The sequence below is a fragment of the Solanum lycopersicum genome, chromosome 8 (genome assembly GCF_036512215.1).
Source record: "Solanum lycopersicum chromosome 8, SLM_r2.1".
Taxonomy (NCBI): Eukaryota; Viridiplantae; Streptophyta; class Magnoliopsida; order Solanales; family Solanaceae; genus Solanum; species Solanum lycopersicum.
In genome coordinates, this window is record NC_090807.1 from 68,069,568 (window position 1) to 68,088,582 (window position 19,015).

General features: G+C 35.8%; 1 protein-coding gene and 1 long non-coding RNA gene across 4 annotated transcripts; one reads left to right on the forward strand and one right to left on the reverse strand.

Moving 5' to 3' along the window:
• Nucleotides 1-4,935: 4,935 nt before the first annotated feature.
• LOC138338092 (uncharacterized) lies at nt 4,936-8,335 on the reverse strand. Its single transcript, XR_011211343.1, has 2 exons — nt 6,098-8,335; nt 4,936-6,028 (listed from the first exon to the last, which is right to left on the reverse strand). It is a non-coding gene; the product is annotated as an uncharacterized lncRNA (long non-coding RNA).
• Nucleotides 8,336-9,826: 1,491 nt separating this feature from the next.
• Nucleotides 9,827-14,821, forward strand: LOC101249569 (B3 domain-containing transcription factor NGA1-like). Of its 3 annotated transcripts, XR_003247745.2 has the most exons (4): nt 10,250-11,678; nt 12,122-12,218; nt 13,547-13,633; nt 14,596-14,821. XR_003247745.2 is itself a non-coding variant. In XM_026032485.2 (3 exons), the coding sequence occupies exons 1-2, from the start codon at nt 10,583-10,585 to the stop codon at nt 12,184-12,186; spliced, it is 1,161 nt and encodes a 386-aa protein (XP_025888270.1). In that variant the 5' UTR covers nt 10,250-10,582; the 3' UTR covers nt 12,187-12,218; nt 13,547-14,013. The 3 variants fall into 3 exon arrangements, 2 of the variants coding, with proteins under 2 accessions (XP_025888271.1, XP_025888270.1); XM_026032485.2 differs by lacking the exon at nt 14,596-14,821 and having other exon boundaries at nt 13,547-14,013; XM_026032486.2 differs by lacking the exons at nt 12,122-12,218; nt 13,547-13,633; nt 14,596-14,821 and having other exon boundaries at nt 9,827-11,870.
• The last annotated feature ends 4,194 nt before the right edge of the window (nt 14,822-19,015 follow it).

Here is a 19,015-nt window from a genome sequence, read left to right on the forward strand (position 1 = left end):
AAATGCAAAAACAAAAGATTTATTTCTATTTTTACCCTTATGTTATGCTAGTCTAATATACTAATAGTAATTTTTTCTTATCGGACATAAGTTTATTTTTGGAAAATATATCAGAAATATATTCGAATTTTAATTGAAAATTATTGTTTTAATATCGATTTTTTAAAATGATTTTTTCCCCATGTACTATTTAATAATGTATTTTTAATGTATATATGTACCCTCATGGTCATCAAATATATTACATAATATAAATATTAGTGTGTCCACGTGAACTCATATATACCTATGAAATACACTATTAAATAGGTAGGGGTAAAAGATCTTCTATAAAATTTGATATGGTAACATTAATTTTGGCCAAAATTAAAATATTTTTAGATCCATTTCCTTTAATTTTGCATCATAAAAAATAATAATCACAATTTATGTCCTCTAGTACAAAAATGCTTATTATGGAAAAGTGAGGTGTTTGATCAAGTTATGAAGAGAAAAAACAAATTCTTTAGCAAGTAACAGAAGATATTTTTTAGGAGCTAAAAATAGTTTTATCTTCAAAAATGCATAAGAAGCACTTATCTACTTTGGAATTTACAATTAGTATATTAGTTCACGACTGTGGATATATGATACATACGAACCGCAAAAAATCACAGTGAAATTACATGCAAACACCGGCCAATTTTTTACAATTTTATGCGTCAAAACCAACTACTCACAACCCCATAGCTTATCCAACCTCTATTTTGGTACAGACTCGTGAAAACTTTATGGATTTGATGCCCATTCGTATTTGGACGTTCCTAGCTACATTCGAATATCCTTTAAGTTTTTTGCCTTATATTCAAATTTTGTGTGTTCTAAGCTACCATAACGATGATCTAACATCTTAGACTCACAAATAGCAAGTAAAGTAAGTATGTGCTTATCTCGATCAAATAGTTTGAGTCAAATTTGAGAGAATTGTGAGGGAGATGGACAGGAAACAAAGATACTATCAGGAAGCGAGGGATATGACAGGGGGAAATAGTGATCAAAGGATAGAAGGTTTTGAAGCCTTCTGGGTTAAAGTTGAATTTACAATCGTAAAATTAATTTCTATCAAAAATAAAATAAAAAGATATTGTGCTATTTGGGTTTGAATATAGAACTCCTTTCAAATGGACACCTATTACTAGGATAAATTAGTCACTCTCCAAACTTAATTGGACATTAAGACAAAAATCACAAAAAATAAGTGACATAGCCACTATTTATAACATGATCATCCACATGCTCTAACTGACACATACAAAAGAGCTCTCTATGTTTTAATATCTCCAATTTGGTCCCCGCCTTCTTTTTCCACTATTTGGAATAATATATATGTATTTGTATTTGTTAAATATTATTATAAGAAGAAAAAAAAAGGTCAAACAAATGGGAGAGAAAGTAAAGCTCATTTTGTTGTTGGCTATCAAAAAGAGTGACGATTCCAGCGAGTTTTCCGGTCAAAATATCTATTTTCAAGTAACATCATCATCACCTCCTACTCCATAGTCATGTTTTATCCGTTTTCTTTAACAAAATAAGCTTCAAAATGATTTTCCCGCCATTTTAGATATTAGAGAAATCTTCCATAATAAACACCTTATACTTCATTATAGATAAATTTTAGTAGTTGAAAAGCATTAAAATCTGTTTAGCTATTGCAGGGGCTGCATTTTGAACCACGATCCCATTCAGTCTTGTTTCTGTACGGATGTCAGACTTCATCGATAGTTAACGACTGATATATATTGTAATCTATTTCATATCTTTGTAGTCGATTATAGCAATAACTGAATTTGTTCTTGCTGGTGGTGATTATATGTGAGTATGGGAGGAGACTCCCAAAAGCTGGAATTGAAAATCTTTTAATAAGATGACAATGCACATTGCATTACGTCGCAATGACTCATATGATGATATGATTGCAAGCGTAATTGAGGCCTGTGAGTTAACGTGCGAGCCAAATGACTTGGTGATTAGCTATCAAATGAATAGGGAGGAAAAAAATACATCCCACATTCATAAAAAATGATAGACACGTGAGCTTGTACATGTAAGATATTGGTATTGATGGCTCTAGGTCTACAATGAGAATAAACGTCAATGTGAAACCTCCAATTGAACCAACAAATTCATCTAATGACAATAATGATTTGATTGAAAATGAAAGATTGGGTGATCATCCCAAGGAGAGCTTGGGTGATAATTTAAAAGAAAACTTGGGTGATCATTCAATAAATATACATGATGATCCAACTAATGTGGAGGATCCCAAATCCGAATATTATGAAGAAATGTAGGGAAAAAAGGAATTGGGATCACAATACAATCATTCCTTCTTAGATGAAACTAATTTATGTATAAATCAAACTTTTAGTAACAAAACCGAGTTGCAATTGTTATTAGCCGAAGCGACGGTAAAAAAGTCTTTTGATTTTGCTACCGTGTAGAGTTGTACTAAATACTTAGTGAAATATGTTATCACAATTGTGCATGGATGTTGCGGGCGAGAAAATATGAGTATTCAGATAGATTTCGTATCTATAAGTGCATTAGCAAACATAGTTGTGGGGTAGAACATGCCAACAATAGCCATAGAAAAATTTCAATCAAAGTGATTGCTTCACTTTGTGTAAATATGTGTCGTGATGACAAGGGTCTAAATGTTAAAGCGATTTAAAGATTTTTCTTACATGTTCGAGACACTTAATATTTGTTCTAGCTATTGTCTTATTATAAACGAGGATAGTTATAGGTTCATGCATTATTTCTTGGCCTTTGGTGCTTGCATTAAGGGATTTGTCCATATGAGAAAGGTAATTGCGGTTGATGACACTCATTTACGTGGTAAATACAAGGGCGTATTGTTGAGCGTTGTAGTACAAGATACGGAGAATCATGTTTATACGACTGCCTTTCGTGTTGTGGACAAAGAAAATGGTGCATCTTGGACATTTTTCTTTAAGAAATTGAAGGAGGTTGTCGTTGATGAATCAGATTTGTGTTTTTATCTCCGATAGACACAAAAGCATCGCTAACGGTATTGTGAAGGTTTACAATCATGCTCATCACGGATATTGTGTGAGGCACCTCAAAGAAAATCTCCGCATAAATCATCATTGTGGAGATTACCTTTATCTTTATTACAATGCGGTAAAGGCTTATTCTTTGAGGAGTTTGACAATCATTTTTGTAGAATTCAAGAACAAATGCCCCGTGGTAGCCATCGTTCTTGAGAATTATATTGGTTTTGAGAAGCGGAGTAAGGCACATTTTTCTGACAATAGATATTGATGTGATGACCATGAATATCGTTGAGTCACTTAATGCTATATTAATAGATGAAAGAGAGTAGCATCTATATTTAATTCAATTGCTACGAGGTTTGGAGAATTGTTTAGGGAAATACATGCATATATCCTCAAATACATGGGTAATCAAATAGTGCCGATTGCGGTAAAAATCGCAAGAAAAAAATGATTGAGGGAGACTCCTTGTATGTGGAGAATGTAAACGGGGACAACAATCAATTTACCACGTTCAATGCGTGTGTTACTGCATATGTGGACCTACTGGAAAAGTCATGCTCATGTATGGAATATGACTTGATCAAGATACCTTGTGCTCACGCGATGACTGCTTTGAGACAGAAACATGAAAATGAGCATGGTATGAGCATCTATGAGTACTTTTCGCCTTTGTATAAATTTGAAGCATACTCTCTTGTATACATGAATTCTATTAATGTTGTCCCTCTCAAGTCGTAATGGTGTGTTCCAGAAGAACTACTTAATATAAAAATTCATCCGCCTCTTGTCGATATCAAACTTGGAAGGAAAACAAGGAAACGTGTCAAAAGCATCGATGAGAATTTCAAGAGCAAGAGAAGAAACAAATGTTCGATTTGTAAGAGAACCGGACACAAGAGAACTACATGTGTGAACAAAAACACATCTTAAATAAGCTTGATAGAATTTATTTTTATAATGAAGCTACTGCATGTTTTTTGCAACTGTAATCGAGCGTCCGTTTTTTTACTACTATAATCAAGCAATTGCCAGCATTTTGATCAATTTATTGTCATCTATTATCGTAATTACTTATGATCTATAGATCATTCAAAAGATAACATACATTTTGTGCACTGTCTATATACATGAAAATTATTTATATATGAAAATTATTAACATATGAAAATTATTAGATCAATTGTGGTTATACAAACAACATTCTTAAAACATTTTCATATACACATTTCACAACAGTAACAATAGTTCAGATTTCACTTTTTCAACAATAACATCTGCTTATTTTTTAGTATATAAGGAGCAATTCCTCATAAACGACTTAAAAATCTCCACTTTGCTCAAACATCCAAAGCAAAAAGTCTTAAAATTGTCATTGTGGTAAACCAGCTACGTTGAGGATGTCACACACCTATACAAATCTAGATCGATAATTTTTTAACTGTGCAGTTGACATATGCCCATTTTTTAGGTGGCATAAAAATGAATCATCAACGAGTAGCTCATCAAATCTTCAACACATTATTAAATTTGAATTATTACAAAGCTACGAAAATTTGTAAGGATATGCTAATGAATTTCTTAAAAAAGGCCGAAGAGCAGAGGAATCACTTGAAAGTGTTGCTAAAAGATGTTGAAATAGATCGAGATCAACTAAAAAATTGATTTTGGCAAAAGAAAAAGAAAAACGCCTTATACTGCGTGATTTATTTTTTGTGTTTGCTTTTTAAAAATTTGTAACAAATGAGTTACAGAAATGTAATACTGAATAAATAAATTATTTCTTTCTATTTGTTGCAGTATTATATCTTTTATTTTAATTTATAATGTTGTGATAACAATTTATAGTATTAGACATACAAGTTTATTGAGACATAGATTTATAAGAAATATAAAAACCCTTCATTATATAATATGTAATGCCAGATGTACATTTTTGTCTTCAAAAACAACAATAAAAAAACAAAGACCACTTTAACCTTGTCAAAAAACATGTCTTCAAACCAGGAAAAAACCTAACTATCACAAAACTCACCCCAACTATCATAAAAATCAATTGTCTTAAAAAAAAAAACTCACCCCACCTATCATAAAAATCAATTGTCTTAATAAAAGAACAACTTCACAAATTGTCTTAAAATACCAGGGAATAACCATCCCAAAAAATCACAACTGCACATAATCACCACCAACGTGAGCAATAAGCTCCATCACAATACCCATCACAGATATTTTCACTTCAATGGCCAACCCTTCTTCATCAAGTTTTTTCTCTTCTTCATTCTCTGTTATCTTCTCTTGTTGTTGTTCATTCTCTTCTTTTCCATTTGCTTTATTTTCTTCTAGTTTCTCCTCTTTTTTTCTTCATTGTTCTCTTCCATCGTCTCTTCTTGTTGTTTCTCTTTTTATTTCGTTTTCTTTTGTTGTTTTTCTTCTTCTGTAGTCTCTCTTTATCAACTTGTTCTTTAAAGTATGCATCAACTGCATCACGATGAAAGTTATAATCCACATCTAATGGAAGAATGTTGTCATCCACTATTGGTGATGAAAAATTGTCATCATCTACTACAAGATCATTGGCTAAGCATTAATACAAATACATTATACTATACCACTAAAAAATATATGAATTTATCGACCTTTATTTTTTTTCTTTTTATTTCTTCTCAACTTCTCCTCTCGTACAAAAACAATGAATCCACCATTGATTGCTCGAGGGATGCAACATGCTCACCCAGGTTTTCATCTTTAGAAGTACTTGGTATAGAATTGTTCTAGGTTGATTAGGAAAGTGTTCGTTTGAATACTCATCCTTCACATGACCTACTGCAGAAGTGAGGACAGTGACACCTTTCAAACTGGCCTTTAAGGCATCAATAATTGTGTCCTTCACTTCATCCGTATATGACTTTAATGTTTTCATATAATTTTATTTCTTCACACTTAGTAGGTATTAGGTACGGATGTACAACCTACAAAAAAAATATAATTAGTACAAGACCTTTACTAATTTACCATTATATAACAAAATAAGTTTGTACCTTTGTATACTTAAATGGTTCACCTTCGATAATGTTGTCGCTCTTTGTCATGTGTCATTTAAGTAAACGGGAAATTTGCAATGGAGAATCCAATGGCTTCTTTGCGTATATACCAAGATTAGGAAAAACCTCATATCTAAACTTGAAATTAATAAAATAACAAATAAATGTAATCAATTTCATAAATGATAAAAATTACCAGAAATGCCTAGTGAAAGTCATACAAAGCATAAGATGCTCTTTCCTTGTACACATCACATTGTTTCTTCAAAATAACTTTGGTCTTCAAATACTTAAGTGTCAAATCAAAGCATTCTTTTCCCTACAAATAGCTCTTGAAAAACTCTAAATCATTGGTCATCTTAATATGGTTTGATTTTACAATCTTAGATTGATCGTGGGCAAGTAATATTGAGTAGACGAACCAAACTAAAGAGCACTTGAACTTCTACTCCTTATTCAATTTGAAACCCTTAATCAAACTCAACAACTTCGAACCACTAATATTCTTATTCTTGATTACTTCATAGTAAAATTTCTCACCTATGTCAAACAATTTTTATATTTTTATATCGCGGAGTACGCTCCACAATTCAGACCATAATCAATGCAAACACTTTTAAGCCCAAAACATGAAGCCTTATCATTCACACAAAATTATATTTCATGCAACTTTTATCACGATTGACACGAACAACAACATGTAATGAACCATTTGTCCATTAAACTTGTAAAATTCTGAAATATGCCTTACATGACCAAAACAACTACCTTTAAAGTCATTATAATTTTTTTCATTAAGTAAAACATTTCTAAAATCATTATACAAAGTCATTCTTGCTCTCACAGAAATCTTGAATGGAAAAGATCCTAACTCATCCATACACGTAGTGAGATTATAGGACTTATCCGAGATTTCTCTTGCACAAGTTGGCCAGGATAGAGGATCATTATCCTCATCTCCAGTATCTCGGCTATCTTCACTAGTGGACTCGTCTCCACTGCTCTCTTCACTAGACTCAACCTCATCAAAACTCTCCTCATAGTTGTCTATTTCATCCATCGTATCAGAATACGAATCATATTTGGGTTCTTCAACAACAACTTTTTTCTTTTTTGAACACCTTGTTGAAGCTTGAGGTTTAACCTTCCTTTTCTTGTTTTTACCGGGCTTAGGGACAATTTTTTTAACCATACCACCTCTAGTTTTAGCCATAACCACAATAAACCTATAATACTAAAGTAGATCAAAGTCTAATAAAAGAGTGCAATGAAAAATAATGCACAACAAAGAAAACAACAATCCATAACAAAAGTCAATATTCAAGAATACACGGACAAGATACACAATTTCTTTTTTTAAAAAGCAATCAAATAGGGTTAAATATTTATATCCAAACAAAAACGTCATTAGAGACCACAAATATTCATCCTAAACAACAACATGAAGAGAATCATCCAGAAAAAGGATTTATTAAACTACTATAACAAAATAAAAAATCAAATACTACATCCTAAAAAAGAACATGAAATAAAATCATCCCGAAAAATAGTTTATTACACTATTATAACAAAATAAAAAATCAAATACAACATCCAAAATAACATAAAGAAAACTCATCTAGAAAAAATTTATTACACTACTATAACAAAATAAACAACCAAATACGACATCCCAAACAATAACATGCAGAAAAATCATTCAGATAAAGTGTTTATTACACTACTATAACAAAATGAACAATCAAATACTGCTAAAATAACCAAAAACTACCATTAAACTCAAATGAACTTACCAAAGATGAATGTTTTGAACTCGAAGAGGAAGAAACAAATGAAGATTTGACATTTAGGACGATGAAATGGTTGAACACTTGTTTAATGGACGATGAAACGATTATAATATATGTGAAAGAGAATCAATGATATGGAAAAAAGAAACAGATGATTTCTTTGCTTTCTCTTGAAACGTTTCGAGAAGTGTATAGGGAAGAGAGGCGGGAGGAAATGATAAGATTACTAATAGAATTGATGTACGTGGAAGAAGAAAAGTTAAGAAGAGGAAATGTCAGAACAGTCCCCAAAAGGTGTCTTTTTGATATATATATATATATATATATATATATATATATATATATATATATATAATTTTTCGACGTAGGTGTCCAGTTGGGATAGCTATAGCTATGCCCTTGTACAAACATACTTTGAACCATTGACCCTAATACAAACAATAAAAGCGTTAGAGATTTTTTTTTCGAATAAAAAAAACTCAGTTGTGATACTCTAACATCGTATTGCCATCTTCTAAGTCTTGCACCGCTGAACACATCAAAGAATAAAATATCTATCCAAAAGAATCATAAAGCTTGATTTATCGGATTGGAAGCGATCTTTTAAATCTCAAGTAGCGTAGCATAGCGTCACGATACGACATAAATATCACAATTAGATGGTAATTATAAGTTTCTTTTTAATTAACGTTTGAATTATCACCGTGAAAGTCACAACATCAACAATCCGTATCCTGAATAAGACAACCCAATTCATGGGTTTGTCTTTACACTCGCTTTTCACTCAACACATTTTGTTGTTGGGGATAACGATAGAGCAGTGCTGAACGGTTACGGGGTAAATTTGAACAAACCCGCTAAGATTTCAATCTGCTCCACTCTGTCCCACATAATATAATTTGTTGTTTTTATCATGTCCCGCACCGATTCGCATAAACCCACTCCACCTGCCTTACATAATTTCTAAAAATATTAAAATACTGAATACAGTTTGTTTTTACCTTAATAATTCTACTTTATCAATTGCTTCATATGTTTATGTAACTGCTAAAATTAATAGGCTAGTGTAGAACTATAATGCAATTTTATTATACTCTTTTAAATATGTCAGTAACTTTTTTTTTTTTGATAATTTTGAATTGATTACATAAAATACTGAATGCTAGTAACTTTATTTTTCTTTCTAGTTTTTGGCCATTCAAAACGGTTTTTTCATAAACTCTTTTGTTCATCATATGCAGTGCCCAAAAGGTGCAAAACTGGTATGAAATGTGTGAATTTATGAATTTAAAATATTCATTTTCAAACCCCAAACCCGCCCCGCCCCACTTGAATTTTAAAAAAATCTATCTAAACCAATCTCGCCTTGCCCCGTCCGCTCCACACCCACAAAAGCTTTGACCTGCCCCACTCCACTCCTGTCTCACCGCATTGCCATCCCTAGTACTTAAGTGGCACTTTCATCAACGTTTTAACCTTAGACAAGGTATTTATGGGCCGATTTGAGTTTTTGTCGTTGATCAAAATTTTAAATAAAATTAATTTAATTATATATATTATTTATCAATTACTAATGTTACACGAAAATAAAATACAAAGTGGAATAATAGAAAAAAACAAATTATTTTGCAAATATAGGATAACAAAGCAACCCATCAACCACCAGTTATGACCTTGAAAACCCGGAAGACTTTTATCCCTTTCATGAAAGGATGATCAAATTCGACTTGAAATGGAGTTTAAGAAACGAAATCAAAATTTGTAATTTTGTGGTTCTAAATTAAAGTTATATATCAAAATTTTATTTTAATCTTGTGATCTTAAACATGTTACATGGAAAGTTAAAATTAAAATATTGCTTTTGTTATATATTTTTTTTGTTTTTCGGCTTAGATTCTAATTGACCTTTTGTTGGACTTTTTTCTTTTAATTTTTTTCACTTTCATAAATATCTATAAGATATTCAAATTATTCATAAAACTTAATATATTATGTATATTTAATAAAGATATGTATATTCTTTTGTTTTGTTTAACTCATTAAGATATTATTGAATTATTTTTTGAATCAAAACCAAATAAAGTGAATTATTTAATCATTCCGATTTAGTTTATTGGATCGAATTTTACCCTCACAGTGAATCTCTACGGTATGTGTGAGTTTTGTAGGTTTACTTGATCCCTTATTATTAATTAAAATTAATAAAAAAGAAGTAAAAGTAAGGTTAAGATAGTTAGAGAGAAGGAGTTCAGTTATATTGTTTAATAGGAGTTAAAGAAACTTTAATTGAGACGATGACAAGGACGAGCTCACATGAACCCAACCAGATAATTTGTGGGCCCCGACCCAACGAGCGAATGAACTCGGAAGAAAGTCTAAAAGAGAATAACTAGGATGAAATTTACCTAACTTAAAAAAAAAAAAGAAGATTCCACCCACTTAGACAAATTACCCACGTACCTTGTCTCTTTCCCTCTCCCTCTCACACACAGACACAAAGAAGAGAGAAGAAAGAGGCGGCTTTTGAATCTGACTACTCCGGAATGGGTGATAATTAATGAGAGTCATCACGGAACGACGACAAAAACAAAAAAAATAATTATATATTTTTTTTCTTTCAACCCTAGCCAGTCACACTAATAACTACGCTTTTTGGGTCCTATCTGATTAGATCTATGCTGGGTCCTAAATCATGAATTTCTTCTCAGATGGACGTGGCTTCAACGATCAAGGCCCATTTTCTCATCCTGATTTCTCCCATCAGCAAAGAAGCACCACTAATAGTAGTGATATGGCAGATGAAGTGGGTGAAAGTAACACGATTGAACGAGAACACATGTTCGACAAGGTAGTCACTCCCAGTGACGTCGGCAAGCTCAATCGGTTAGTCATCCCCAAACAGCACGCAGAAAAGTATTTTCCTCTGGATTCCTCTACCAACGAGAAAGGCCTCCTTCTCAATTTCGAAGACACGAACGGAAAGCCTTGGCGCTTCAGGTATTCCTATTGGAATAGCAGTCAAAGCTATGTAATGACCAAAGGTTGGAGCCGCTTCGTCAAGGAGAAGAAGCTCGATGCTGGGGATATTGTCTCATTTCAGCGTGGAGTCGGTGAATTGGGCAAGGATCGTCTCTTCATCGACTGGAAGCGCCGTCCAAACGCCCCCGATCATCTCCACTTCATGACTAATCATCATCTCCATAATAACTTGTACCGCTCTAATATTCAGTACCCAGCTGCTGCTTGGGATCGTCCTCTCTTTTTGCAGCCTCCTGACCAATCACATTTACAATATTCCCTGGAACCTGCACCTGGCAGCATGTCTCAGCAACAACAATCTCACGGATCCAGTCCTAATTATTACTATGACACTTGTAATTTCATCAACAGCCGTACAACCGTGGTAAATGGAAACCCTTGTCCGAGCGGATCAGTAGTTTATCTCAGATCGGGGTCAGCCCAAGTTCCACAGCAGGCTGGGTTAATGCAATTAAGAGGTCACAGTAATAGTAGTACTAGTGGCAGGGTTGTGGAGCCAGTGGTGTTCGACTCCGTACCAGTTGTTCAAGGCAAGGCAGCAGCAAAGCGATTCAGGTTGTTCGGTGTGAATATGGACTGTCCCATCTCAGACTCATGTGAAATCACGTCCTCATCTTCTTCCTTGCCTAATCCCGCAGCTACAACAACTTATTCTCATGTCCCCCAATTTTCATCATTATCATTCAGGACTTTTAACGACTATGATACCAACCGGCCGGCAGCCACCGAAGAAGAATCATTTGACAAAGGCAAGGCATCCATGTCCTTGAATTTGGATTTGGACATTTGATGTGTAAATTGAAGAGAATTAACCTAAGTGGTGGACTGGTACGGGCCATCCCGCACAAAGAAATCCCGTCCTTGAGTGTCCAAGTTAAATTTGTGTAATAATACGATTTTGAAATATTTTGCAAATACTAGTAAAATATCAGGTTATTTTATGTTTGATTTTTCAACAAGAGGAAGAATACTACATATATTTTCTATATACTTATATTCATAAAAAAAAAAATATATTTCCTTATCTCTCTCGATCTAACAAACTTTGCTGTATTGATTTCCTAGCAGTGGGAATGCATAGCTAGCTCCTCACTCAGGCTAATGAATGATGGGATCCGAAGGGAATTATCAAAAGTCGTGCTTTCTTTTTCATCATTCATTCATGAATTTTTGTTTTTATTACCTTTGGTAGGTTCTTGTTCTTGTCGCTGCTTCACTGGGCACGCCCCCCAGGTACTGCGGTTGCTTCAGATCTAGCTAGCTAGCTAGCTAGCTAGCTTTTATAAAAGGTACGTACATAACATTTCATCTTGACTAACTTGGCCATCTATCATCAACTGATCATACGAGCTACCAGCTACTTCTACTAATATCTATGTATAGTTAATATCTTCATTCACTAGTCACTAGTCGTCATTCATATATATTATTCTTTTTTAAAATCTTAGTAACTTTTTCCTGTATGCCTTTTCTATTCTAAAAAAAAAAAAGAAGAAGAAAAGAGCTAACATATCAACAACAATAACATGCCCAATAGAATCTCACTAGTTGGGTTGGAGAGAGTAGAATGTACACGGATTTTATCACTACGTCATGGTGATATATAAACTGTTTTCAAAAGAACCTAGCTTAAGCAATTCCAAAAACAAAAACAAAAAATAAACATATCAAGTCACAAAAAATAAAAACAATCAAATTTTACTGTGGCAAAAGCAAAATAACATAATAATTGAAGCACCATACACAACATATTAAAATAGAGTAATGGAAACAATAATAAATACTGATGGTTATAAAAAAACGAGTACTAGTAATAGTACGATGACAAACACCGACTACTCTACGTACGACAACACTACACTACCTACTATAACCTTCTACTCTGATACATGCCCGTTACACCCTCTTATCTAAAGTTATGTCCTCAATAATCTTGGGCTGAGTCATATCGTGTCATTCATCTTTTCTCTAATACTTTTTCAGTCTATCTCTGCCTCTCCTTGTACCCTCTAACCAACCTCTTGCACCCCATCCCCTCATCTCCTCTTCACATAATCTAACCATCTCAATCTTGCCTCTCTCATTTTGTCCACCACGGAGGCCATTCCCACCTTATTCTGAATATTTTCATTTCTAATCTTATCGCTCCTAGTATGACCACATATCTGTCGAATATGAGAGTTTTGTTTGAAAATGGTACTTCTATGTATTTGTATCTGAAATCAAATACGGGGAGGAAGGCAACAACCCCTTTTCTAAATTTTCTTCTTCCTTTAAACAATTAATTAGCTGTCTCTAACATAATTAATCCCTCCGTCTATTTTTATTTATCATGTTGTGCTTTTCGAAAGTCAGTTTGATTAATTTTCAAAGTTAAATTAGATTATATTAATTTCATATTTTAAACAAAAAAGATTAGATATTCAAAACTATATGGAAAGTAATATCAATATAATGAAAAAATACATATTAAAATGTTAGTCAAAATTTTTATAGTTTGACTTTAAAAATAGAAATCATGACAAACAGTAGTTGACAGATGGAGTATCTTTTTTTAATCTTTCCTAATAGTGCACATATATTAAAGATCTCTACGATGTATATTTACACTACTCAGGGTTTGTCATCTGATCGATTTTGAGCTTGGATATACATACAAGATTTTGCTGGTTTGATATTCCAAGTAATTAAGCATCTGTCTTAGGTTAGTCTTCTTTTATTCATTTTGTGATACAGAGCATAATTAGTATTATTCCTTTCGTTTCATCTTTGATGAGTGCATGTGGAGTTTAAGAAAAAAAGAGTTGTTGCACATATCACAAGTAAATTAAGAACTTTCAGCTTAAACATATTATATGGTATTTGTATGAATATAAGAGCATGTGAAATGTCAAGTGTAATGTTAAATAGTTTCCAAATACTGTAGGGTGTCGTTCCTTTATTGCATTGTTTCGTTCACTCCAATTTTATACCTCATAACTTCAATGTTAGCCTTAAAAATCAATTAACTACCAATCCTGAGCATGTATTTATAAATCCAAAAACATATTTGACCTTCTAATAATATAATTTCTTTTATTCTCCATATCTAGTAATTTCATAACCTTAACATCTCTATGTAAATTGGTATGGTGTTTGTAGAAAGTGTTGTTATATGTTTCTTATACACGATTAGTAATGGGAAGCGGTAATAAATATACATAATAACAAAAAGAGGGCTAAAACTGTTACCAGCATTAATTGATTGTCATTGGATTTAATGTTGCTTAAGACTTTAGAGACATTTACAAAGAATGCTAACTGTCACTAAAAATACATTTTTAGTGGCAATTAAGCTATTCTCATTAATTAATTGCCGCTAAAGATCATTTTTGATATATTGTAGCTTTCCCTGGGCCAAAAGAGAGAAATAGATTCCCAGGTAACTGAAACCAAGCTAAGTAGAAATAAAATAATACTAGCTGGCTCTTTTCATATAATAAATAAACTTAACAAACTCGGTAAGTTGTTTTCTTTTGAATAAAAGCACAAAGTTAATTGTGCTTGTTAGTGCGTGTTAACATTAATCTGGATTGAATAGTACATACTTTAAGTTGTAAATTTTTCTCATCTCTCAAAAACTTAGCTTAAATTGGATCACTCTTTTTTTTTTTTTTTTGTCAATAGTTTCCGTGAGGATATATAAATGATGTCAAAAGGTACAAAGCACCTGACCTTTTCAAAGCATTACAAGAAAAGAATGAACAGTGTTCAATCTCCACAAATTGGATCTCTGTTGAAAGCATAACACAAATTACATATTCAGAAATGTGCATACTTTATCTGTATTTCCATTTAGGTATATTTGCATGAAGAATTGAACTTTTTTGGGCATATATATCTCTTTCTTCAATTGTGTTTGGTTCTTTGATCCAATGTTAGTTTGATAAAGGTTCCTTTCCTTGCTAGCAAACACCCAGTGCACTTTAACCCTGACCAGTGTACTGTACCGAAATAGTTATACTCTATAAATTTTTAGGCATGGTCATCCAAATTGTCATAGCTATACGCTACCTTCAAAAATGTATATAGTGAGCCCACCTTAAACATATCATGTAAATTCAACGAGAGAAGTAATTATATATAGATGGCTCTATTTATGAAGGAGAGAGAGAGAAAAGAATTTGAGGAGTAAGTCTAAAGCATTTTTCTTACACACATGTACCTTTTCGGCTAGGTTTATAATGGATTTAACTCCTCTCCATTACTTACCCTTTCTATTTCCTCAAGTATACACTTGGATTGGAAATAATGTGTCATATGCATAGACAAGGTCTTGATGGACGTCCACGAAAAAATTTGGCATTTTTGACGTCGGAATCCGGATCACCCAAAAAATGGTGTGCTATAGCACACGAAAATCGTCGAAATGAGGCGTATGCTCACTTCGGGGCTCGTTTGACCCTCCAAATGGGCCGTACAAGCCGTGATGGCCAACCGTATGCATAGACAAGGTCTTGACGGACGTCCAAGAAAACAATTGGCATTTTTGACGTCGGAATCCGGATCACCCAAAAAATGGTGTGCTATAACACACGGAAATCGTCGAAATGAGGCGTATGCTCGCTTCGGCGCTCGTTTGACCTTCCAAATGGGCTGGACAAGCCGTGATGTCCAACCATATGCATAGACAAGGTCTTGACGGATGTCCACGAAAAAATTTGGCATTTTTGACGTCGGAATTCGGATCACCCAAAAAATACGAAAATCATCGAAATGAGGCGTATGCTCGCTTCGGGGCTCGTTTGACCCTCCAAATGGGCCGAACAAGCCGTGATGGCCAACCGTATGCATAGGCAAGGTCTTGACGGACTTCCACGAAAAAATTTGGCATTTTTAACGTCGGAATCCGTATCACCCAAAAAATGGTGTGCTATAGCACACGGAAATCGTCGAAATGAGGCGTATGCTCGCTTCAGGGCTCGTTTGACCCTCCAAATGGGCCGGACAAGCCGTGATGGCCAATCGTATGCATAGACAAGGTCTTGACGGACGTCCACGAAAAAATTTGGCATTTTTGACGTCGGAATCCGGATCACCCAAAAAATGGTGTGCTATAGCACACGAAAATCGTCGAAACGAGGCGTATGCTCGCTTCGGGGCTCGTTTGACCCTCCAAATGGGCCGGACAAGCCGTGATGGCCAACCGTATACATAGACTAGGTCTTGACGGACGTCCACAAAAAAATTTGGCATTTTTGACGTCGGAATCCGGATCACCCAAAAAATGGTGTGCTAGCACACGAAAATCGTCGAAATGAGGCTTATGCTCGCTTTGGGGCTCGTTTGACCCTCCAAATGGGCCGGACAAGCCGTGATGGCCAACCGTATGCATAGACAAGGTCTTGACGGACGTCCACAAATAAATTTGGCATTTTTAACGTCAGAATCCGGATCACCCAAAAAATGGTGTGCTATAGCACACGAAAATCGTCAAAATGAGACGTATGCTCGCTTCGGGGCTCGTTTGACCCTCCTTATGGGCCGAACAAGCTGTGATGGCCAACCGTATTCATAGACAAGGTGTTGACGGACAAACACGAAAAATTTTTGCATTATTGACGTCGGAATCTAGATCACCCAAAAAATGGTGTGCTATAGAACACGAAAATCGTCGAAATGAGGCGTATGCTCGCTTCGGGGCTCGTTTGACCCTCCAAATGGGTCGGACAAGCCGTGATGGCCAACCGTATGCATAGACAAGGTCTTGACGGACTTCCACGAAAAAATTTGGCATTTTTGACGTCAGAATCCGAATCACCCAAAAAATGGTGTGCTATAGCACACAGAAATCGTCGAAATGAGGCGTATGCTCGCTTCGGCGCTCATTTGACCTTCCAAATGGGCCGGACAAGCCGTGATGGCCAACCGTATGCATAGAAAAGGTCTTGACGGACGTCCATGAAAAAATTTGGAATTTTTGACGTCGGAATCCAGATCACCTAAAAAATGGTGTGCTATAGCACACGAAAATCGTCGAAATGAGGCATATGCTCGCTTCGGGGCTCGTTTGACCCTCCAAATGGGCCGGACAAGCCGTGATGGCCAACCGTATGCATAGACAAGGTCTTGACGGACGTCCACGAAAACATTTGGTATTTTTGACGTCGGAATCCGGATCACCCAAAAAATGGTGTGCTATAGAACACGAAAATCGTCGAAATGAGCCGTATGCTCAATTCGGGGCTCGTTTGACCCTCCAAATGGGTCGGAAAAGCCGTGATGGCCAACCGTATGCATAGACAAGGCCTTGACGGACTTCCACGAAAAAATTTGGCATTTTTGACGTTGGAATCCGGATCACCCAAAAAATGGTGTGCTATAGCACACGGAAATCGTCGAAATGAGGCGTATGCTCGCTTCGGCGCTCGTTTGACCTTTCAAATGGGCCGGACAAGCCGTGATGGCCAACCGAATGCATAGAAAAGGTCTTGACGGACGTCCATGAAAAAAATTGGAATTTTTGACGTCGGAATCCAGATCACCCAAAAAATGGTGTGCTATAGCACACGAAAATCGTCGAAATGAGGCGTATGCTCGCTTCGGGGCTCGTTTGACCCTCCAAAAGGGCCGGACAAGCCGTGATGGCCAACTGCATAGACAAGGTCTTGACGGACATCCACGAAAACAATTGGCCTTTTTGACTTCGGAATCCGGATCACCCAAAAAATGGTGTGCTATAGCACACGAAAATCGTCGAAACGAGGCGTATGCTCGCTTCAGGGCTCGTTTGACCCTCCAAATTGGCCGGACAAGCCATGATGGCCAACCGTATGCATAGAGCATAGACAAGGTCTTGACGGACTTCCTTGAAAAAATTTGGCATTATTGACGTCGGAATCTAGATCACCCAAAAAATGGTGTGCTATAGCACACGAAAATCATCGAAATTAGGCGTATGCTCGGTTCGGGGCTCGTTTGACCCTCCAAATGGGCCGGACAAGCCGTGATGGCCAACCATATGCATAGACAAGGTCTTGACGGACGTCCACGAAAAAATTTGGCATTTTTGACGTCAGAATCCGGATCACCCAAAAAATGGTGTGCTATAGCACACGAAAATCATCGAAATGAGGCGTATGCTCGCTTTGGTGCTCGTTTGACCTTCCAAATGGGCCGGACAAGCCGTGATGGCCAACCGTATGCATAGAAAAGGTCTTGACGGACGTCCATAAAAAAAATTGGAATTTTTGACGTCGGAATCCAGATCACCCAAAAAATGGTGTGCTATAGCACACGAAAATTATCGAAATGAGGCGTATGCTCGCTTCGGGGCTCGTTTGACCCTCCAAATGGGCCGGACAAGCCGTGATGGCCAACCGTATGGATAGACTAGGTCTTGACGGACGTCCACAAAAAAATTTGGCATTATTGACGTCGGAATCCGGATCACCCAAAAAATGGTGTGCTTTAGCACACGAAAATCATCGAAATGAGGCGTATGCTTGCTTCGGGGCTCGTTTGACCCTCCAAGTGGGCCGGAAAAACCGAGATGGCCAACCGTATGCAAAGACAAGGTCTTGACGAATGTCCACGAAAATTTAGCATTTTTGACGTCGTAATCTGGATCACCCAAAAAATGGTGTGCTATAGCATACGAAAATCGTCGAAATGAGGCGTATGCTCGCTTCGGGGCTCGTTTGACACTCCAAATGGGCCGGACAAGCCGTGATGGCCAACCGTTTGCATAGACTAGGTCTTGATGGACGTCCACGAAAAAATTTGGCATTTTTGACGTCGGAATCCGGATCACCCAAAAAATGGTGTGCTTTAACACACGAAAATCATCGAAATTAGGCGTATGCTTGGTTCGGGGCTCGTTTGACCCTCCAAGAGGGCCGGACAAACCGTGATGGCCAACCGTATGCAAAGACAAGGTCTTGACGGATGTCCACAAAAATTTAGCATTTTTAACGTCGGAATCTGGATCACCCAAAAAATGGTGTCCTATAGCATACGAAAATCGTCGAAATGAGGCGTATGCTCGCTTCGGTGCTCGTTTGACCCTCCAAATGGGCCGAACAAACCGTGATGGCCAACCGTATGC

Bases quoted from the DNA above. Each gene is read 5' to 3' on its own strand.
- LOC101249569 (XM_026032485.2), top strand. From the start codon at position 10,583: ATGAATTTCTTCTCAGATGGACGTGGCTTCAACGATCAAGGCCCATTT. The intron at 11,679-12,121 runs GCAAGGCATCCA...TACCTTTGGTAG, and splicing joins AGAAGAATCATTTGACAAAG to GTTCTTGTTCTTGTCGCTGC.